The sequence below is a fragment of the Aricia agestis genome, chromosome 5 (genome assembly GCF_905147365.1).
Source record: "Aricia agestis chromosome 5, ilAriAges1.1, whole genome shotgun sequence".
NCBI lineage: Eukaryota > Metazoa > Arthropoda > Insecta > Lepidoptera > Lycaenidae > Aricia > Aricia agestis.
The window spans coordinates 5,388,344-5,412,853 of record NC_056410.1 but is presented as its reverse complement, the minus strand read 5'-3'; the positions used below and the strand labels follow the sequence as shown (position 1 = coordinate 5,412,853).

Here is a 24,510-nt window from a genome sequence, read left to right as displayed (position 1 = left end):
GGTACATTCTACAGTGTTGCCAAACTAGTCACATAAATTTTCCTACGAGTTTTTTTTAATTATCATTAATCAATAAAAATAAAAACGTAAACAAGATAATAAATTAATATTTATAAGGAAAGCAAAACACAAAAAAAAACAATTTATAAGAATTGTTTGTACAGTATGATGAACATTGAAATTCATTACAAATAGAATTTAAAGGCGAAAAGACGGAAGAAACCCAATATGAATTGGCTGTTTAATGTTTACATTATTCCGTACCTAAACATTAAATATCAAAAACTAATTTAAATAAAATTTATATATAAAGATATAAGTAGGCTACTTTTTATTAGGTTGGTTATTTGTATTTATGCAAATATACGTGGGAGAGCCATGCATCGGCACGAATGGGCCGGATCGACCAGAGAAATACCACGTTCTCACCGGCGTGAAACAGCGCTTGCGCTGTGTTTCGCCGAGTGACTGAGTTTAGCAGAGGCCCAATCCCCCTACCCTATTCTCTTCCCTACCCTCCCCTATTCCCTTCCCTTCCCAACCCTCCCCTATTCCCTCTTAAAAGGCCGGCAACGCACCTGCAGCTCTTCTGATGCTGCGAGTGTCCATGGGTGACGGAAGTTGCTTCCCGTCAGGTGACCCGTTTGCTCGTTGCCCCCTTATTTCAATGAAAAAAAATATGACTCCTTAACTATATAGTGTGAGACCTAAGTATTGACTACTTAGCTACTTTTAAACTGTATACGTTTAAAAAGTATAAGTAAAAAGATTTCCCGAAAAAGGGGCAAAAAATTTACGCTTGCCACACTGGAGTAAAACTTTCATTGTGCGTTCGGTGAAGTTCGTACAAGATCGGTGTTTTCCGTAACAAAACCCGCGGTATGCTTCAAGGCGATTGGCGGCTTGCCGGTCAAAAACTAGTTCGAAAGGATTCAAAAATAAAAAACGTTTTGATATAGAACTAGCCTCATGAATCTGAACCACGGTTGCTACTCGCTGATGAAGATAAAATTGGTCATTATTAATCCATACTTCCATACTTATATTATAAATGTGAAAGTGTGTCTGTCTGTCTGTCTGTCTGTCTGTCTGTCTGTCTGTCTGTCTGTCTGTCTGTCTGTCTGTCTGTCTGTCTGTCTGTCTGTCTGTCTGTCTGTCTGTCTGTCCGTCCGTCCGTCCGTCCGTCCGTCCGTCCGTCCGTCCGTCCGTCCGTCCGTCCGTCCGTCCGTCCGTCCGTCCGTCCGTCCGTCCGTCCGTCCGTCCGTCCGTCCGTCCGTCCGTCCGTCCGTCCGTCCGTCCGTCCGTCCGTCCGTCCGTCCGTCCGTCCGTCCGTCCGTCCGTCCGTCCGTCCGTCCGTCCGTCCGTCCGTCTGTCTGTCTGTCTGTCTGTCTAGTCTGTCTAGTCTGTCTGTCTGTCTGTCTGTCTAGTCTGTCTGTCTGTCTGTTACCTCTTCACGCCCAAACCGCTGAACCGAATTTGATAAAATTTGGCATGGAGATATTTTGAGTCCCGGGAAAGGACATAGGATACTTTTTGCCCTGGAAAAATGTACGGTTCCCGCGCGATAAACGAGTTTTGGCGCAACGAAGTTGTGGGTGTCATCTAGTAACTTAATAAATTCTATACTAATATTATAAAGAGGTAAACTTTGTTTGTTTGTTTAATTGTAACGAATAGGCTCAAAAACTACTGGACTGATTTTAAAAATTCTTTCACCATTCGAAAGCTACATTATTTACGAGTAACATAGGCTACTTTTTATTTTGGAAAATATAGGGTTCCGTAAGATATTTCAGTTTTTCGGAAACAACCAGAAAATTTACTTATTTTGCGTACGCTGCCTAAACTATAAAAGACAGAACCATACAATGTTCTAAGTAAATGTAGATCTTATAAATATCTACAAAAACGTCCGCGACACACTATACCTATCTATGTCAAGTGAGGCACAACAACCATATTTTTATTTAAAAAACTTGATTTTTTTTTGGACTACATTTAAATGAATTTATTCTACCCATGATTATAATCCTTATCAAAATAAATTATTTCATCTCAAAGTACAGTTTATGTGGACAATATTTAGTCTTTGAATGATTAAAATTGGACGTTTGGTTTAGAAGTTATGGCGAAATTAAAATATTGCGATTTACGCCCGTTTCGAAGTGGGCGCTACCAAGGCGGGGGTGCGCCCGCGGGAGGGGAGTTTAGATCTATGAGTATTGACTATTGAGTAGTAATGTATTTATCAGTAGTATCGACGGAGAGCTGACGACCAAATCAGTCATGTTACATGTAGCTTCACCTGTGTTAAAACTCCGTTAGCTACTTCCCTGAACAACCCTTTCTGATAATAATCTGCGTGCTGGCAGGCCGTGGGCGGTGGGTGTGGGAGTAGTGGGGTGGGGAAAAAAATAAAAAAAAATGTAGGTTCAGCTGTATTAATACTGCGTTAGCTACTTGCCTGAACAACCCTTTCTGATAATCTGCGTGCTGGCAGGCCGTGGGCGGTGGGTGTGGGAGTAGTGGGGTGGGGAAAAAAAGAAAAAAATGTAGGTTCAGCTGTATTAATACTGCGTTAGCTATTTCCCTGAACAACCCTTTCTGATAATCTGCGTGCTGGCAGGCCGTGGGCGGTGGGTGTGGGAGTAGTGGGGTGGGGAAAAAAAGAAAAAAATGTAGGTTCAGCTGTATTAAAACTGCGTTAGCTACTTCCCTGAACAACCCTTTCTGATAATCTGCGTGCTGGCAGGCCGTGGGCGGTGGGTGTGGGAGTAGTGGGGTGGGGAAAAAAAGAAAAAAATGTAGGTTCAGCTGTATCAAAACTGCGTTAGCTACTTCCCTGAACAACCCTTTCTGATAATCTGCGTGCTGGCAGGCCGTGGGTGGTGGGTGTGGGAGTAGTGGGATGGGGAAAAAAAGAAATAATGTAGGTTCAGCTGTATTAAAACTGCGTTAGCTACTTCCCTGAACAACCCTTTCTAATAATCTGCGTGCTGGCAGGCCGTGGGCGGTGGGTGTGGGAGTAGTGGGGTGGGGCAAAAAGAAATAATGTAGGCTCAGCTGTATTAAATCTGCGTTAGCTACTTCCCTGAACAACCCTTTCTGATAATCTGCGTGCTGGCAGGCCGTGGGCGGTGGGTGTGGGAGTAGTGGGGTGGGGAAAAAAAGAAAAAAATGTAGGTTCAGCTGTATCAAAACTGCGTTAGCTACTTCCCTGAACAACCCTTTCTGATAATCTGCGTGCTGGCAGGCCGTGGGTGGTGGGTGTGGGAGTAGTGGGGTGGGGAAAAAAAGAAATAATGTAGGTTCAGCTGTATTAAAACTGCGTTAGCTACTTCCCTGAACAACCCTTTCTAATAATCTGCGTGCTGGCAGGCCGTGGGCGGTGGGTGTGGGAGTAGTGGGGTGGGGCAAAAAGAAATAATGTAGGTTCAGCTGTATTAAATCTGCGTTAGCTACTTCCCTGAACAACTCTTTCTGATAATCTGCGTGCTGGCAGGCCGTGGGCGGTGGGTGTGGGAGTAGTGGGGTGGGGAAAAAAAGAAATAATGTAGGTTCAGCTGTATTAAAACTCCGTTAGCTACTTCCCTGAACAACCCTTTCTGATAGTCTGCACGCAGCACGCAGATTATAAGAAAAGGTTGTTCAGGGAAGTAGCTAACGGAGTTTTAACACAGCTGAAGCTACATGAGTCATGAGTCATGAGTCATGACTGATTTGGTCATCAGCTCTTAGTCGGGTAGTAGTAGTAGATCTATGAGTAAACAAACAAACAAAGTTTACCTCTTTATAATATTGGTTTAGATTAAAAACTCATTAATTCAGTGAGTGACATTGGCTATATATTTTTTACCCGTGCGAAGCCGGGGCGGGTCGCTAGTAAATAATATTTTTAATAAGAATTTTAATATTAATTTATTGAATAACAGCCGAACGAATCGTAAACAATTTAGAGTCAAGTTTTTATGATGTTTGTATAGAACCTTTTTACAGGGTGTAGCAAAAATAAGTGATAACACATGTACCGAAACTATAAAAAAGTTAAAGCTTTCTTATAGTTAAAGTTCAGTTAATGTTACCGGCGAAGTTCGTCACTCGACAGTAATCTCGTCCTGGCATAATTTTACGCAAAAATATTTTTGTGGAATTTTGTAGTTGCATAGGTAACTTTTTTTTATAGGAAATTAACAGGTTAGTACGAATATCGACGTTAAGGACATTAAAATAACCTTCAATATCAGCGCGCCTTGTACAGTGGCGGTTACGACGCTCGCCGCGTTCTTGATAAAGCGAAAATGTATGAAGAACATGAGAGCGTTTCTTATTTTTCTTATAAATGGAAATGTTATTTATTTTTTTATAAAATATTTAGCTATTCGTACAGGGGACTAAATAAACAACATTTTTTTGTGTATAATTATTCAACAGGAGAAATGCCGTTCCGCATTCCACGGGAGATTAGGGAGTAAGGACTCTCGGCGCTTATAAATGGGCAATAAATACTTAATAATAGTGGATGCTGCCCAACCAACTAATACTTTGCTCACAGCAGCCGTGTTTTGGTATGTTGTTCATTATCATCGCCGAAGCCACGGAAACTTGTAGAAATCCTCGACATTGCCTAATACTCAACCAGAAACCCTACAAACATAGACGTGGGAGATTTTACACGTGGGAGAGCCATGCTTCGGCACCAATGGGCCGGCTCAACCGGAGAATTACCACGTTCTCACAGAAAACCGGCGTGAAACAGCGCTTGCGCTGTGTTTCGCCGAGTGAGTGAGTTTACCGGAGGCCCAATCCCCTACCCTATTCCCTTCCCTACCCTCCCCTATTCCCTTCCATTCCCATCCCTACCCCTATTACCCTATTCCCTCTTAAAAGGACGGCAACGCACCTGCAACTCTTCTGATGCTGCGAGTGTCCATGGGCGACGGAAGTTGATTTCCATCAGGTGACCCGTTAGCTCGTTTGCCCCCTTATTTCATTAAAAAAAAAGATTGAAAATCCTGCTTAAAATCAATAGTATGGTTCACCTACAAATAATAACATTATCAGTATTATTAATACAAATTACAAGCAGAACCAATTATTTTTCTTTTCCTAATTATAATATTACTAGATGACGCCCGCTACTCCGTTGCGCCAAAACTCGTTTATCGCGCGGGAACCGTACATTTTTCCGGGACAAAAAGTATCCTATGTCCTTTCCCGGGACTCAAAGTGTCTCCATGCCAAATTTCAGCAGATCGGTTCAGCGGCTTGGGCGTGAAGAGGTAACAGACAGACAGACAGACAGACACACTTTCGCATTTATAATATTAGTATGGATTGCAAGAACATACATTGTCTAATCTTTACGTCATATTATGAGATTGCAGGTAAACATTTTTGATGTACTATCAAAGAAGTTGATTCCTATGCAAATCGGGGACCTAAGTAGTTTGGTTGCGTTACGTCAAACCCAGCTGACAGATCACAATTAACATTGAATTGACATATTCGACCAAATAACGTTGGTCTGTCATTTGCATAAGAATCAACTTCCTCGATGGTACATACTTTTCATGTCCTTACCAACAATTTTCTAGTTCGTGTACCAATATTGTAATTTGAGTAAGTACCTACCTAATAAGTTCATTTTTTTTATTATTATTTTTTTCATTGGGAAATGCTTTACGCATCCCCGGCGTATTGGGGACATCGGCCGGGGTATGTGGGACTCTCCGAGGAACTACCCACTAGGCCTAGGCTCAGTCACGGGCACGATTACTCGTAACCCACCGCAACTAACCTAATACTAACCGCATCGTATTCAAACCGCCGTACTCAGAGACATTTAATTATGATTAACCTTCAATTTAATGAAGAGTTTGACAGATAATGTATGGGGCTTATGTCAAAATTTGGAAATTATTACTTACTAATTGCTGTTCCACTCTGAGTACAGCAGTAAGTTCCTACATAGATTACTAATTGTAGGTTACTGAAATGCTCCTGCGTTTGAAATTAGAATTAAGTACTTGTTGTCTTAATACTCGCTTGGCCAGTTTTTATAGGCCAACCATTTATTTCGACCGCAGCGTCGCAGGAAGAAAGGCGGTTATTTTTTCAAAAATGCTGGCACGTCTCACAAAAGCCTTTAAGTCAGATAAGGAGTATGCCTGACACACATACACACACGTACGGTTTTTTAGCTCGTAAAGTTGGATAGCTTATCTACAATTTTATGTTACTAACATAGGCAGTATAATTGTACGTTAAAACCGTGTCGCTCGTCTGAATAGTTCTTCTTTGAAATTTTCATAGAAAAACGATTATACTTAATTTATATAAAGTGATTTCCCAACGATTACAAAAAATCGGCCAAGTGCGAGTTAGACTCGCGCACGAAGGGTTCCGTACCACTATAGAGGAGTGGTCTTGTGTAGGAGCCTCCCATAATTAGTATTTTTATTAAAATTTTATTATGAAATTTCTTATAATATTCTAATATTATGTACACTGTACAAATAAAACTGAGTAATTTGTTAACATTTCAGGCTACCTATTGTTGATGTTATCATTAATAACGAGCAAAAAATGTTAAGAAAATCACGTTTGTTGTATGGGAGCCGCCCTTAAAATATTAAATTAATATTGTTTTTAGTATTTTTTGTTATAGCAGCAATATTTAAAATACATAATCTGTGAAAATTTCAACTCTCTATCTATTACCGTTCTTGAGTTACAGCCTGGAGAAATACAGACAGACAGACATCGAAGTCTCTGTAAAGGTTCGGTTTTTACCCTTTGGGTACGAAGCCTTTAGGGTTTAAACTTAGATGACAATGTATATTGTATAGTAAATGTGGTAAAAATTATACAACATAACACCAGACAAAGAAGGCGGCTATTACTCCTCTCTCCTGAGTCCTGCCTCCTGAGTCCTGCCTCCTGAGTCCTGAGTCCTGATTCCTGAATTCTGATGGAATAACACGAAATGCCGAATTATGGCACAAAACGGTTTCAACGGACTTCAGATTAGTTTAGAGTACAACGGAACTCCGAAAATTGGATAACGATGCGTGTCCGTGGTACCGGTCCTAGCTCGATTTTACAATGCATGCAAATATAGGTAATACAAAAGTATTAGCAGAACTACACCAATGAGATTTACCTTTGTAACTATTTGTCGATATTATGACGTACTAGCCATAATATAGCAGTCAGCAGATCATACCATCTTTATATTGTAGAAACAAGGTAAGTAATAGGCCATTCGATAAAACTATCTTAAACTGCTGACTCCAGCTACGTTTATATTTTACCGTAACATGAGCCTTGAAGAAAGAGCCCGTAAAAGTTTTGTAATGGATAAACTTTAAACTTAAAAACCTTCCAGCTTAAAACGTTGTCACTAGTCTCTACTTCAAAGAGTGGATAATTTGCGTCTTAGAAGTTAGAACCCTTTATTTTTAATTCCTGCCCAATTCCTGCCGCTCCAATGTTAGCTCTTGCTTCGTAGAGACAAACGGACGCACTCACACATATTAATTTATGATTACTTAATTTAAGGCCGGTATAAATAGTCAGTACTCAAGATGCATCTGGGTCTCAAGACGCGATTCGGCTCTATGATTGGTCCAAATTTTGACAGCCAACCAATCACAGAGCCTGAACCGTGTCTTGAGCCCGAGATGCATCTTGAGTACTGACTATTTATACCGGCCTTAATCTACTTAATGAAGAGTTCGACTCTTAACTTAGATAATGTAGGTAGGTATAATTTGATTAAAAAAACCGGCCAAGTGCGAGTTGGACTCGCCCATGAAGGGTTCCGCAGCAACAATAAGGTTTACTTCTAGGAAATCAAAAGATGATTTATTTTTATATTTCAGTTGATTTACTGAAAGTTAAATTAAGGTTTATCATTTATGACGTATAAAAAAAACTACTTGCTAGATCTCGTTCAAACCAATTTTCGTTGGTAGTTTTTATAGTAATGTACATCATATATTTTTTTTTAGAATTATCATGCCCCTACTTTAGAAGTTAGAGGGGGGGGGACACATTTTACCACTTTGGAAGAGTCTCTCTCGCAAACTATTCAGGTTAAAAAAAATGATATTAGAAACCTCAATATGATTTTTGAAGACCTATTCATAGATACCCCACACGCATAGGTTAGATGAAAAAAAATTTTTTTTGTTTCAGTTGTACCTATGGGGACCCCTAAAATTTTTAATAATTTTTACATTTTTGTATCAAAATCTTAATGCGGTTCACAGACTACATCTACTTACCAAGTTTCAATAGTAGGTATAGCTCTTATAGTTTCGGAGAAAAGTGGCTGTGACATACGGACGGACAGACAGAAAGACAGACAGATAGACATGACGAATCTATAAGGGTTCCGTTTTTGCCATTTGGCTACGGAACCCTAAAAAAGGTGAAAAATTGTAAGCCGACTTCAAGATGAAACGATAACAATTAATATAGACTAAACTTTAAGACAATAATATTTAAATGTTTAAAAAATATGTAAAAAATAATATATCTTAATTAATAAATGATGTTCTTCTTGACGTTCTTAAGTCTTAACAAAGCGAGGCAGTACCTATCAGTCCGGACTCCGGAGTCCAGCCCAACGCGAACAAGGCGCAGGTTCGGCCTCACTTAGAATACTGTTCTCATCTCTGGGCAGGAGCACCACAATACCAACTACTCCCTCTGGATCCAACGAAGGGCCGCTCGGATTGTTGACTGCCATTAAAATGTTTCAAACAGGCTGGACGCCTTGGAGTTACGCCGGGATATTTCATGTGGCTTTACTCTGCAAGTCTGCATCCTCTGACCTCTATCGGTTGTATCACGGAGAGTGCTCTGAGGAATTATTGTTCGGAATCATACCTCCTGCAACTTTACGCCATCGTTCCACGCGAAAAATATACCATTCCCATCACCTTGATAATTGGCATTCTTCCACCATGCGTTTTACCGTTTTTCGTGTAACTTTCTGCCGCGCACTGTAAAACTTTGGAACGAACTGACACCAACGGCAGTATTTCCGGACCAATACAACCAATACAACCAAATCTTGCAGCAGGAAAAGGCCGGCAACGTACCTGCAGCTCTTCTTATGTTACGAGTGTCCATGGGCGACGGTAGTTAGTTTGTTAAATAGTGCCTTTTCAAGACTCGCATATTTTAACTTCAACTAAATCAACAATTAAATCTTCATTACTTAGTTTAAAGTCGATTCTACCTAAAATAGGGGTGCTGACTGCAGCTGGTAAGTCCTACACTCATACGTAGTAACATGTACCGTACTTAATATTATGTAAGTACTTTATGTAAGTACTCAGCAATTTTGGTCTCAAGATTATCTGTAGACTGTACTGTATGGCTAATTTATGGAGAATTTCATAAAAATTATATATATATATATATATATATATATATATATATATATATATATATATATATATATATATATATATATATATATATATATATATATATATATATATATATATATATATATATATATATATATATATATATATATATAAATAAAATATATATAGTATAATATTATACTATACTTACTTATAATATACATATTATCACACATAAAATTTTATTTCATTCGTAACTCCACCGCGCAGCGCCGTTAGCAGCAACCAAAAATTATAAACGTGTGCTAATGTAGTAATGGGCCTCACTGATTGGTTCACACTCGGTGTTTCCGGCCGCAAACAAAGAGTGAACCCAAAACTAAGCCCAAGACCACAGTATAGCAATATTAATATGTCATATTGCTATACTGTGCCCAAAACCACAGTATAGCAATATTAGTCCCTATGTCATATTGTTTAAATACTGACTGTGCCCAAAACTGTGTCCATGGTTTTCAGCTGTATCCACAGATTACTAGTATATAATTGGCTGTATCACAGTATCAGTAAAAAAAACAAACTATCAGATGTCAACAAAATATTTGGACAGTTGACACATACAATGTTACCAAGGTTTGGCCTTCAATAATTTTTAGTATGAAATATGAAAACACAATATTATCACCGTATTTAAGTTACTACGTATTAGAAAAATCGTAATTATTGATGTCAAATGTCAAGTGTTTCAAATACCAATCAGATCCCTGCTATCCATAATGTAGCCCCGATAAGGGCATTCTATTTCTACGGAACCTAGTCCCTTTGTTGTGGTGTTTTAAAAGGTTTTTTCATCTCAAGCAAATACATTTCATTAAATTTTTAAATTACCGCATCGCAAAAATATATTAGTGGGGGAGGTCTTTGCCCAGCAAACATAATAATAATAATTTCAGTGGATTTCTGGCCAAATGAGTGGTCACACTTTCATGAACTGTCAGATCACAGATGTCAGCTGTCAAAAACGTGAGATGAGTGATGACAAAATAGGATTTTGTTGACAAAAGTAGGAAATGGTAAATTAGGTATACGATTTCGTTGATAATATTACGAAAACTGTCGAGGAAATAATATTACTAAACCCGAATTCCGTTACATTGTGCTCTGAAGATTTGTAGTTCCCGTTTTAAATGTAAAATCGAGGTAACTCTTAAATGCTGATCAGATACCTACTTCTGATTTTTGTAATTTTTGAACAATTCCTGCTGTAGATCATAAATATAATAATGTTTTATAATTAATCAACAATACACGCCCCTGTGACATTTGTTTTAAACGATTCTAATATGTGTTTTATATGTAGGAAACTAGTGCAAATTGGTATTTCAAAGTTGTTGTTGTTGGTATTGTGAAAATTCTTTATACTTACCATTAACAGCTATAAATTCAAATGTTTATTGAATACATTGTAGACGATCTTTAAAACCGGTTTAACAACATCATTTAACCCCTCAACTCCCAAGCAGCACTGGGGTGCCATATATAACAATTGAAAATATATTGTGTCTGCCATTCCCACTATTGAGATATGAAGTACTTACCTACTACTGTAGCACAATTTTAGTATGTGTTATTTGTTTTAATTTTGTTTGATATTAAAAAATGTTTATTTAGAACAAAATTAATTTAAACAGTCTACCCTACATTTATCAATTTTATAGCAATATTGAGTAAGTATAGAAAAGTTAACATTTACAGATAATGGAGTCCCGAACAGCAGAGCTGAGAAAGTCGGCTCCAGAATGGAGTTTAGCCGGAGACAGAAATTTGCTTCAAGCTCTACAAGACTTACACCAGGTTTCTATTTTTGAAATTATTTTAAATTATTTAAGGGCCTGTTTCACCACTTCCTGATAAAGTGCCAAATAGGCTATTCACAGCTTTTTTGACAGATTCTCCATACTTGATCTGTCAAGATAATTGTTGGATAGCCTATTCTTCACTTATCAGGAAGTGGTGAAACAGGCCCTTACTCTCTTCACTCAGCTAAAGCAAAGCTAAAAGGAAGGACTATTTTGACAGTTTAAATACTTCAATGTTTCAGTAATATTTTTAAGTTATATAATTTTTAACCCATCGATCGTGGAATAACGAGACACAATAGCTTATCTATTGTTATCGCGGCCGGATGCGGCCACTTAGGGCTTCATGAATTAAATACTTACCCCATTTGATTTTTATGTTTTTTTATATTAAGTATAAATTATAATCATATTAATTGTTTTTAGCAAAGAAATAATTATTTAACTTATTTTTATACCCTTTAAGTTGCTAGAATTATTCAAATCATGATTTTGTTCCAGAAATTAATGAGCAAATGCCAAGAAGTAAATACAAATTTAGATGACATGGTCAACAAATTAGATAATGCCTCAGTAGATTTGCAAAATGTTAACAATAAGTAAGTAATCTATGAAATAATATTATTTGTTCTGTATAAATAGATTACTTAAGTCAAGTTAAGTCTTAATTTAAAATGTTATTTTTTAAATGTTACTTTGCAAATTCTCACAAAGTCTTATATTATGAACATATACATACTTCCATACTTAATATTATAAATGTGATAGTGTGACTGTATGTCTGTCACCTCTTCACGCTTAAACCACTTAACCGATTTTGATGTAATTTTGTATGGAGACACTTTTTTTATTGTATGGGAAGGAACATAGGATACTATTCATCACAGAAAAATGTATGGTTCTCACGCTAAAACGAATTATAGCGCAAAGGAGTTGCAGGCACTATCTAGTTAAATAAATATCCTAACAACCTATACATAATTTATGTATTTTATTAATTTCTGGTAGCATAGTCAAGTACATTTAATTTTAATATTATTATTTTACATTTTCAGGTTTCTTGCCTTAAGTAATAGCCAATTCATTGAAAGTAGGGTGTATGATGAAGATATTACATTAGAAGGAGAACAAGAAATGGTATGAGCATTATTTATGAAAGCCACTGTTATTCTACAACACAAGTTATAACACAGTGATAAATAATATACTTACATACTGTTGATGTTATAATATTATTTTACCCCACATAAGTCTTTGTAAGTATTTGATATAGGGGCAAGGAGGCAACAGTGACTCGGATTTTTTCAGAAGATTGAAAAATGAAGAAATTGTCATAGATTTGGCCTGAAATTTGCACACAATGTACTTATACTATTGTACTTTAATTCAGCATATATGATTCTGACACAGTGATAAATAAGATACATACTGTTGATGTTATAATATTATTTTACCCCACATAAGTCTTTGTAAGTATTTGATATACTTACAATGTATATTTTGTTACACTATGATTGTGCATTGTGCAAATATAAAGTAATTTAATTTTATCTAAAGCGAAAATGAAGCAATGCTAACCCTGACCTTGTCTTTTTAACTTTCATTGAATTTTTTATAATCCATTATCTAGCTAAAAAATCTATGCAAACGGCATAATTTATTTCATAGTATGTAAGCACAACCAATGCAATATGCATAACATATTCATGTGTGTCAACAAAGATACACAGTTATAAATAAACAATGTTGTGTGATTACAAATATACATTCCTTTAGAAAACAAATCCACCAGTGAGTGAAGAAGATGAGCTGTTGAAGCTTAAACGGAGTCTCCAGACATTTGAAAGGATGCATGAAGCTGTAAGAATTCTAGACAGTGATAGTTCTGATGAGGACGATGATTTCAGGTATATTTATTTTTTTTAACCTTTTTCATGACGGGGTTGCCCCCTTGCATTAGTATGAAAATATATTTCGCCACCCTTTGCTTTTTAGGGTTCCGTACCCAAAGGGTAAAAACGGGACCCTATTACTAAGACTTCGTTGTCTGTCTGTCCGTCTGTCTGTCTCCAGGCTTGTATCTCAAGAACCGTTATAGCTAGAGTTCTGAAAATGTGTATATCTGTTGCCGCTATAGCAACAAATACTGGAAACAAAATAAAATTACTTAATATTTAAGGGGGGGTCCCATACAACAAACATGATTTTTTTATCCTTTTTTGCTTGATATCAATAATGACAACAGGCAAGCAGTTGAAATTTTCACAGAATCCTTAATTATATGTGTACATTAATAATAAATAATAAAATTAAAATATGATTAAAATTTAAGGGGGGCTCCCATACAAAACACAACTTTTAGCCTAAATTTTCTCTATAATGGTACGGAACCCTTCGAGTCCGACTAGCACTTGGCCGATTTTTTATCATGTATGTTTGTTAATTAATGAATATTTTTAACTATTATTTTTGTTAAAATTCTTCTACTTAATACATTAATTTAATTTTTAAAATTTTTATTGTTTTTTAATGAAATAGAATTCTCGACCTCTGGTGACCATCCCAAAAGAGGTTAAAAAACACTGCTAAAGACTATTCAGACTTATTTTACCTACCCTTTGAACCTATACCACATTTCAAATCTTTTAATCTTAATGTAAACAAACAACTAACTCGCCAAATTAATGTGCGGTCAGTTTTATTATTATGTGCCATTCAAATTAGTAGTATAAGGGCCTGTTTCACCACTTCCTGATAAGGCTATCCACCAATTAACTTGACAGATAAAGTATGAAGAATCTGTCAAAAAAGTTGTGAATAGCCTATTAGGCACTTTATCAGAAAGTGATGAAACAGGCCCTTAATATTATAGCCATCCATCTGATATGATAATGTTGCAGTCACAGAAGTTGTAGTTTTTGTTTTCAGTACAATATTGAAGCCCAAAGACATGTACTCACAAAGACCCCTGCCTTACATCATTGGCTCTCGGAAATGGGAAACAAAATGGCATGTAGGTGTGTATATATTTTTATTGTAATAATTAACAAATTAACGTCTATAACTCTAGGGTTTATCCAGTAATAAAAAAAAATTAATTCATAGGTTAAGGCTTAGGCCAAACCTACGCAACGACGCGACTGCGAAGCGGGAGCGTCAATACATAACACACATACGACAAATTGTTAAATGAGTGTTTTGTATTGACGCTCCCGCTACGCAGTCGCGTGGTCGCGTAGGTTTGAACAAAGCATTAATGTTGCAACCTTTTGGCTAGACATAACCTTACCAAATTACATTAGTTTGTCGTTTGCCTACTAATTAATCTATGTATCTATTATGTTTAGGGCTGGTGCCATCCGAGTCTGAGAGTGATGACGGCGAAGACAATTACTTTGCGAAAAGACAAGAGCCTCGCGAACAATACTCGGAGTCAGAGTCCGAAGATGAGGGGACATACCAAAAGGAAGCAACTCGTGTAAGTACCAATAAAAAATCATTTATCGGGCCTTTGTCACGATAGACAAATAGAAAATCAAAAACCCTCATTGGGCACTGAATTTTTGTGTGACATATTAATAATAAAAAATCTTAAATATATGTAATAATATAAAAGTATTAAATATATTTCCCTTGTCTGGTACAAGTCCTTTAGGTGCTTAGCACGGGGCCAGACTGACGTGGTATGAAGCATCCATAATATTATTATTAATTTCAGTCCGTATGTTTTATTCTTCTTCTATACATAGTGCAAACCACGAAGAAGCGCCCCACCAATTTTTCGCTTTGCCCCGGGATCGCGGGGTATGGGGAGTTTCACCCGAGCGTCAGTTGCGAACCGTCAGCGGTGCGATGTGCACGAGTAGTGCAGTCTATGTTGCAAAACTGGGTTTTTTCGACTTAAAACGAAACTTTAAAAGATTAGGAGGAATAGTGGATTGCACTATCTGTACAAAAAATCGGTCTTTGACATAAATCGGTTTTGCTCGATAGTTTTACTCCAAATCGAGCAATAATCTCCGTGTGAACCGCAAAACTGACAGCTCGAAGGCTCGCTTCGAGCTTGCTCCGATAGAATTAAATATATCAAATATGTCATTTCCTTCGATTCGGAGTAAAACTATCGAGCAAAATCGTACGAGTACTTAGCATTATGATAACTGACGTTTATTTTTGCCAACATACATTAGGGCCAGACTGCGTTGCGACGTCGCATCAGGCTGACCCTTTGTACGACTCATGTCGCCATCTTGTGTTATCCAGGTGTCTTCTAGTTCGGAGGCGGAGTGGGAGCCGAGCCCCGGGACGAGCGCGCGGCCGGCGGACGTCGCGGCGCAGATAGCCAGGCGACTCGCCGCTCAGGAACCGGTAATGTCTAGTTTAATTGTTATGTGTGTGTGCCTGTTTCACCACTTCCTGATAAGGTACCGGATAGGCTATTCACAACTTTTTTGACAGATTAGTGGATAGCCTATCCGGTACTTTACCAGGAAGTGGTGAAACAGGCCCTAAATCTGTCAAGTTAAGTTGTGGATAGCCTATCCGGCATGGTTAAACAGGCCCTAAATCAGCGTACTATAATCTGAACATAAACTGAATCCTAGTCAAACGGAAATTCTAAACCATAACAATAAAGACGTAAAAATATGGGTGAAGTCGATAACTATAACATCTCATAACATAAGTACAATTACTCATTTTTATGTCATAATTTAAATAAGCCTTGTTATTTATCTATTCATACCGCTGCTCTAGCTGACGATAATATTATAGGAATATTGAGTGCATCTTTCATTTCATCGTAAATCAATTTCTAGGCTCTGGAAACTGAAATTGAATCCCGGCAGCCATCTATTCCAGATAGTGGTCCACGCAAAGTGTATAGAGCGGAGCAACCTGGTACCATACCTGGTAAGTTTAGAAATCTAACACTATCTACATCTACACTATTATTATAAAAAGAAAAGATTTTTAATTTTTGTATGTTTGTAATAAACACAAAATCTACTAGACCGATTTCAAAAATTCTTTCATCATTGGAAAGCTACATTCACTCTGAACAACATAGGCTATATTTATTGCTAGAAAACATTAGGGATCCTTACTAAAACGAAACTAACGTAATCCAAGAGGTAAAAATGCCTATTGGTGATACAACAAAAGTATAATAAATAAATAAGAACATATCAATATTATCTACAAGAAACTTCACCATCACCCGTGCGAAGCCGGGACGGGCTAGTCATTAAATAAGTTAAAAGCAATAACCCAACTACATAGAGCATAGAAAGCTATTATTGTGAATTAAACGATACCTGATTGGCGCTGCTATCGAAGAAAGCAAAATACTACATAGCATTAACAAGTTATACTATTATAGACTGCCATAGGTATTATCTTTTTGACTTCATGGACCGTAGTTTGGTCGAAAGACGGTTTTTCGAAAAAAAAAGATGTTATACATTCCTTCTGTAAGTGTTGTTGAATTAAAATAAAATATATCTGTCGTAGTTTTCTCCGAGGAGCCGCCGCCTTTAGATGACTCTATCGACGACTACAGCGATAACTACAGCGACGAGGAAGATATATTCGCGGAGTTGCACAGGAAACCGTCTACACATAGACAGAGTGATCCTCGCAGCGTTGATCCAATTGTAGAAAAACTCTTCGGTGATGAAATACTAAGAAATGAAGATAAACAGGATGAAAAGGTAATTTCACAATTTTTAACACTACAAAAGAGTGTGATATTTAAATAATTGACACAAACAATGTGTTTTAGGTGGCAAGCTCTGTGGGCACATCTATTTTACTAAAAAATGATTCGAAAGCAAATTTACTACCGCAGAAAAATGTAGCAGAATCGACGGAAACAAATCGAAAGGAGCAAACTATTAAAGTAAGTATAAAGTATTTAAATATATCTTTTGTACCTAATTTAAATACCCAGCTATTAATATAATGTGTTTTGCTTATAGAAACCAGTTGGTGGAATGTCGCTTTTCGGATCCAGCCAAGGAGCGGAGAGTATCGGAGCAGCTATACTAAAACGTAATCAAAGAAAATCGTCAACCTCGGATGATGAAGATAAACCTGTAGAAGATAATTCGCAACCGCAGCGAATAGTCAATTCTGTACCTCCACCAGCAAATAAAATTATAGAAGATTTATTTACAAAACCTCAGGCAACTAAAAAGCTACCGACAATAGGAAAAGTAACTGGAGTCACATCTACTCAAAAAAGTACACCGAAACCGAAAATGGACTTGTTCAGTGATGATAATATATTCGATGATCTCGACGACACATTCACGTCTGGAATTGTTACTAAACCAAAAGAAACAAAACAAAAATCGATATTTGATGACGATGATTTGTTTGTCGATGTCATTACCAACACTGTTGCTAAAGACGATAAGAAAAAGAGTTTATTTGATAGCGATGATGAGCTGTTCAAAGAAGATTCAATTGAGACTACGAGTACAAGCGCCAAGAAGACTGTTACGACAAAAATAAATGAAACTAGTGGAAATAAAAATACTGAAGCTAGTATATTTAGCGATGGCAACGATAGCGATGACATTTTTACGTCTAACAATAATACACCTAATTTTTTTCAATCTCGAACAATGTCTGAAACTTCTGATCAAAAATCAGCACAAAATGATAACTCAAACACTGTGCATAGTACAAATCATGTGCAAACTATTCATAATGAAATAACAGTCCAACACACTCAAACTTCAAACAAAACCCTGGAACCGACATTACCCAAGAAGTTCGAAAGCCCTCTACTGTTTGACGAAGATGATATCGATGATTTATTTACAAGCAATATGAATGCCTCAAAAATAAGAGAATCGAAAATAGGATCGAATAAAGATGAGCATGTCTTTGATAATGAAAGTGTCATAAAAGCAACAAAAGCTAGTAAAGAAAATAACGATCAGGCTTCTGAAAAACAGGCTTTAAAAGATACTGGCTTAGTCGTTAATAATACAGAATCTGATAAATATTTATTTAATTCACCAAAATCTCGCGAAGAAGTTGGATACGATAAAAATACAAATGATAGTATATTGAAAATATCAAATGATTCTGATAAAAACAGAAATAAAGTTAAAAACTTTGTATCGGAAGATTTTAAAGTAGAGGAAACAAAAAATATTTCTTTAGAAAATGAGGAATCTCTTGGTGATATTAAAGGCACAGAAAAAGTTACAGTCACAAGTGACTACTTATTAAATGCTCCGGTGAACAAAGAAAATGCCAATAACTTAAGTGATTCTGTGACAACAGAATCAATTAGTACCACTATAAAACACAATCAAAAACAACATGATGAATTCGAAGACCTTTTTAGTGATATTCCTCCAGCTTTTGAAAAGCCCGCAGAACCAAAGAAAAGTAAAAATGTAAATGCATTATTTGACGACGACTCAGACGACGAAGCCCTGTTCTTTAGGAAAAGTGATGTAACAGATGAAAAACCAAAAGTTTCGTACGACAATGATAGGTTTAGAATTTTCCACGATGAACCTCCTGATGTTGACGTAGATTTTACTACAAAAACAGAAAATGCCTTAAAAACTGTTGACTCTGACGAAGATTTATTTACTTTACCGAAATATAACGAAAACGGTAAAAACAAACCAGACACGATAGACAAATATCCTTCAAATGTTAAGACAGGTCACGAAAATATTCAACAAAACGATGACTTATATAGCAAAACACAAGATAGTGTAGAAATTAAAAAGGAAGAAAGTTTAGATATATCTAAGCTATTGAGTAGTGAAATTATTGAGACTGATAGTAAATTAAATTCCGAAATAAGTAGTACTGTTAATCAACCGATACCTAACATCGTGTCGGAGCAAAACGATAAGGACACAGAAATAAGTGGAAAAAAATCTGTTGGCAAGTTAAAACCTATGAATATAAATATCAATGTTCAATCTTTATTGCCTGGAGCTTCACCCACTAAACAAAAACCAAAAGATGAGTCAGATGGTTCAACATTTTCGACTCAAAGTAACGAGGAATTAAACAAATATAGCAATGAAAAAGAAGACTTAAAAATGGTAAAGTCTGTAAGTTTTGATGGCGACCCTGGGTCAGAGGTTCTAGATAACAAACTATCTAAAGGGAGAGCTAGAATTCAAGTAAAAAGACGTCCATCGTCAAGACGAGCTAGGTTAGAAGCTGTACGAAAATCAGGCATTGACTTTACAGACGATTCAACTGATAATTCTAGCTCTTTTGATGAACCAAAGCCTGCATCATCATACCATGATAGATCTTCTGAAGTAAAAGAAGTGCCAGTTCATACTAGCACTTCTGATATTGTTAGTACTACAACCGTAAACACAGTCATAAGTAAAGAGATGACTTCCAGTAAAAATATTGATAATCTTGAAAATAACATCACCACGGAAGTAAAGTCTAAGACTGTGTACATTCTACACGATGAAGATATTTTTTCCAACAGTCCAAATACAAAAACAGACACGACCAAAAAATCTTTGACAATCTTAGACGATGATGATGATGAAGATTTGTTTAAAAGCCCAGGTTCTACGTCCGCCAAAACTAATAAAACATTAGAAAAGCCTAAGGAAGATATAAATAAAAATATCAGTAAAAATAATAAAATCCTAGTACCAAAGGCAACCAAATCTATTTTCGACGATTTGAGTGATGACGATGAACTATTTGGTGGTAAAAATGCCAGCGAATCGAGGAGCAATGTAAAAAGTAAAGACACTAACAAAGTTAAACATAATGTATCATCTATGAAAACTGGATCTCTGTTTGGTGATGACAGTGATGATGAGGATTTATTTAAGACTGCTAGAAATAACGGTAAGTTTAAGCCAAAAGTCTTAGGGCCACCACTTCCTGATAAGTTCCGGATAGGCTATCCACAACTTAACTTGACAGATAGAGTATGGAGCATCTGTCAAATAAGTTGTGGATAGACTATCCGGCACCTTAACAGATGGTGAAACAGACCCTTGAAAACACCAGTACCGTAAGATTTTTAAGTTATCCTATCTGAACAAAATATTTGTTTTAGTTTTAGAAGTGAAAGCAGCAAAACCCAAGGAAATAACAACAGTAAAGTCAACAGCGGTAACGCATGATCCACTTTCGCTGTTTGATGACGACTGAATGTCGTATTTTCTCGGCTGAACAAAGGATTTTCACTATTTTCGTAAGAAGGCTTAAAATTTTAAAAATCGAACATGCGTAAACTTGTTAAGTATATAAAATGTAAATAACTATTTATGTTACAAAATAGTCAATGTAAGCCCTCAGGGTGACAACGACAACTTCTTAAAACGACAACTTCCGAAAACAACAACTTCCGAAAACGACAACTTTCTAAAATGTCAACATTCGAAAATGACAACATCCTAAATCGTCAAGTACCTAAAGTGACAACCGCCAAAATTGAGATCTTCCTGGAAAGACTGCGCGTTCGATTCTTTTTTAAAGGACTTTTGCTGCTGACTGTACCTATTTTCATTCGTTTTTCCTTAGTTCCGTAATCCGTACCCAAATGGTAAAAACGGGACGCTATTACTAAGACTGCGCTGTCTGTCTGTCCGTCTGTCTGTCCGTCTGTCTGTCACCAGCCTGTAGCTCAAAAACCGCGATAGCAAGACAGTTAAATGTTTCACAAATTATTTATTTCTGTGGCCGCTATAACAACAAATACAAAAAAAAGAGGCGCTCCCATACACAAAGCGCGATTTTTTGCCCTCTTTTGCTCGATATCAATAATGTTAATAGGACTTGAATGGTAATAACTTTAAATATTCACAAAATACTCAGTTTAGTTGTATTTTTACTTTAATAATAAAATTAAAATAAAAAAATATATAAGGGGGCTCCCATACATAAAATCTTTTATAGTTATTTTATAAATTATATACCTAGTCAATGGCACGGAACTCTTCGTGCACGCATCCGACTCGCATTTGGCTGGTTTTTTGTCATTAGTATGTATATAATATATAAAACAAACTAACAAATAATTCATTCTCGAGTAAACTGCACTTTACTTTTCTCGAAATGCTAATTACTAATCTCGAAATAATGTATTTCTTAAAATCACAAAAAGGGAAAGACTTATACTTACTATCAACGCCCTTTGCCCCTAACATGCAGGTACTAATAAAAAAGTGTCGAGGTCAAATCAAGGTCATATATCGTTCTGTCTAGCCTTCAGATTTACGCCGAACGCGCGATAAGGAACTTCGTTCCAATATTTTTGAACTAAGCGAGAATGTACATGATGGCACTCGGGCAAGGGGCTCTCGCACGAGACTCTCGCCCGAGAGCTCTCGGCGAGAGTGTACAGCCGACATATCATTTTCGGAATTTGTCATTTCAGGAATTTATTTTTTCGGAATCTGTCAATTTAGGAATTTGACATTTTAGGAATTTGCCATTTCAGGAATTTGCCATTTTCGGAAGTTGACGAGTTTAGAATACACGTTCTCGGAAATTGGCATTTTCGGAAGTTGTCGTTTTGGGAAGTTGTCGTTGTCACCCTGAGGGAATGTAAGAACACATAGGCACTTAATAAGCTTTAATATTTGCTACGGTTTTTTTATTTTTGTAAATTATAAAGTTTTAAATGTTAATAAAATTTTATTTATTACAGGCCTAGAATAAATTATAAAAGATGACTGTTTTTCAACAACTTAACATTGTTGTTAGTTAACTTCAACATAATATTATTATTAGACCCCCGCGTGACACCGGCGAAAAAATTGTCGCTGTCGCCGTCCGTAAGAACGGAAATGATAATTTTCTTTGGCGTACGCTAAAGTCGATCATTTAATATTTAGAAACTAAAACAAATTTGTCCCCTGTGTGCATGAGGCTTTACACAATGTTACTCTCATTTAAGTCTTAATTTCACCAACGGCAACAACTTTTGGTTGCTTAGCTTGCCAAATATTATTATTTCCTTCTCTGTATTTTTTCATACAAATAACGAGAGAAATGTTTAATTACCGATTGCTAGTGAAATTAGTACTTGAGGATGCTGTTTTGTTTTTTGTTTATTTGCACACTCATCTGTAATAATCAGAGATCGGAATTGGGTGTGTGAAAATACCTAAAGTTTGCAGCGGGACATAATATGGAGCTGTTACAACCACTTAAGTTAAACCGGTTTTGGATTACCTTTGAAACACCGAACTATAAACATTTACAAGCTGCTTATACAGTTCTAAATTAATTTTTTAGCCTCAATTTTTCTTTGTCGGCCAAACACAGAATTTTACATGTCTGCAAAATGCTAATGTGGTTTTAATCTTTTTTTGACCTGTATCTTATGTTAAAAAGTTTTGCTACAGATTGATGCAAGGAAAACGAACATTTTCGTGCATGTAAGCGCAGCGTTCAATTTAATGGCGTCGCTCCGTTTTTACTTGCCCTGCTTACTTGACCTCAACGGAGTTAAATTCCGACTTGTTACAATAGTAACAAGTCGGAATTTAACACTCTCATAGAACATTAGGTATTCTATGACTTAAGATACAGGTCAAAAAAAGATTAAAACCACATTAGCATTTTGCAGACATGTAAAATTCTGTGTTTGGCCGACAAAGAAAAATTGAGACTAAAAAATTAATTTAGAACTGTATAAGCAGCTTGTAAATGTTTATAGTTCGGTGTTTCAAAGGTAAGGAACATGTTTAAAAAAAATACAAAACTGAACCGGTAAAATCCAAAACCGGTTTAACTTAAGTGGTTGTAACAGCTCCCGCTGCAAACTTTAGGTATTTTCACACACCCAATTCCGATCTCTGGTAATAATATTCTTAACATTCCAATTTCATTAGGATAATGTTATTAACTTTTTGGTTATTAATAATATTTCATAGTTTATTTTCGTAGTTGAATTTGCGAAAAGAAAATTAAAAAAAAGTTTACAGTGTTGTATAGTACAGTAAGTCCTGTTTTTACGAATTTAAAAACACTTCATGAAAATCTAAAATGGTGGTAGCTAAATACCGATGTGCTTGAAACTAAATCATATTTTGAGCTAAGAACGATTATTAGGATACCACAATAATAATTATCTGCATTAACTCTGTGCAATAGCAAATGCAGATTATATTGTTACTATTATCATTTATTGTATTATTTATTATACATAATGTTATTATGTCTATTGTAGTATTCCATTGTTTTGCCTTTAGACATCCAGTTGAATAATGTTGAGGTGATGTGCCTGTTTTTAATGATATATTTTTAATACTTACAAATTATAATAATAAAAGATACTGTTTACATAACAGAGTTTAATGTATTTTTTAATCCTTGTTAAATTACCTAAGAATACAATATTACCCTTACTACATTTAAAAAAATGTTATTATGAAGGTTATGTATTCAGAGGGTAGTTACATAGTATTAGCAGTACCAACCGCCGCGGCGTTCTGACCGCGTCAGAACTCAGAATTCCTCATGAGTCACTGACCGCTCGAACGCAGATCACTTGAACGCGTGACCGCTCTGTCTGATTAGATGTCCCTACGGGTAGAAAATCAGGTTGTTCAAAATCGCTGATAAAAAAGTGGACAAAACAAGTTACCCGTACACGTGCGTGCATTATTTTTCCGGCAGCAAGAAATGGTTTATAATCAAGCGGGCATTGGGCAACTGATAAATACCCGTGGGTCGCTTGGAAATCCTTGTATCGAGCTGGCTGAAAACTGGCATCGGAGACAGAAAACTGATACGTCTGTGCTCCGCAGCGCAGCTCTGGTTGAGTATAGACAATCCGTTTGCTATGCATTGGTCACTGACCTCCATTATACGACTTGTATAATGGAGGTCAGTGGCTTTAGTGGAGGTTATAACAAAAAAAATCGGCATAAGTGCTAAAAGAAAAAAGTTGGTTTTGCCGGGAATGTGAAAGAGTGCTGTTGTGTTTTTGTATTATTTTCCTAAAATTGTGTTAACTGGGTTTTTAATGTGTAATATTGTAGTAAAACGATGAAGAAAATTATTATAGGAGGACCGACTAGGACGGAAGAATTATTATAGTTATTATGGTTTTCCCGCCATATTCCTGCTCTTTTTACCTTGTCTGTGGCACAACATACACATATGATACACCTTTGTGTCAAGTTGCAAAAAAAAAGAAGAAAAAAGTTAAATGTCAATTGTCACTGTCAAAAGCATTTTGTCATTGTCAAATGTCAATCGTTTAAACTGTCATTTGTCAAAAACTATTTTGT

General features: G+C 36.4%; 1 protein-coding gene across 5 annotated transcripts; it reads left to right on the top strand.

The window, feature by feature from the left end:
- The first annotated feature begins 10,399 nt into the window (after positions 1–10,399).
- On the top strand, positions 10,400–20,550 carry LOC121727385 (WASH complex subunit 2). Of its 5 annotated transcripts, none has more exons than XM_042115205.1 (13): positions 10,400–10,456; positions 11,139–11,237; positions 11,744–11,841; positions 12,298–12,379; positions 13,019–13,149; positions 14,171–14,259; positions 14,590–14,720; positions 15,506–15,610; positions 16,060–16,153; positions 16,754–16,953; positions 17,025–17,141; positions 17,221–20,107; positions 20,331–20,550. In XM_042115205.1, the coding sequence occupies exons 1-13, from the start codon at positions 10,454–10,456 to the stop codon at positions 20,414–20,416; spliced, it is 4,122 nt and encodes a 1,373-aa protein (XP_041971139.1). In that variant the 5' UTR covers positions 10,400–10,453; the 3' UTR covers positions 20,417–20,550. The 5 variants fall into 5 exon arrangements, with proteins under 5 accessions (XP_041971139.1, XP_041971137.1, XP_041971135.1 ...); XM_042115203.1 differs by having other exon boundaries at positions 10,407–10,456; positions 20,328–20,550; XM_042115201.1 differs by having other exon boundaries at positions 10,407–10,456; positions 20,322–20,550.
- The last annotated feature ends 3,960 nt before the right edge of the window (positions 20,551–24,510 follow it).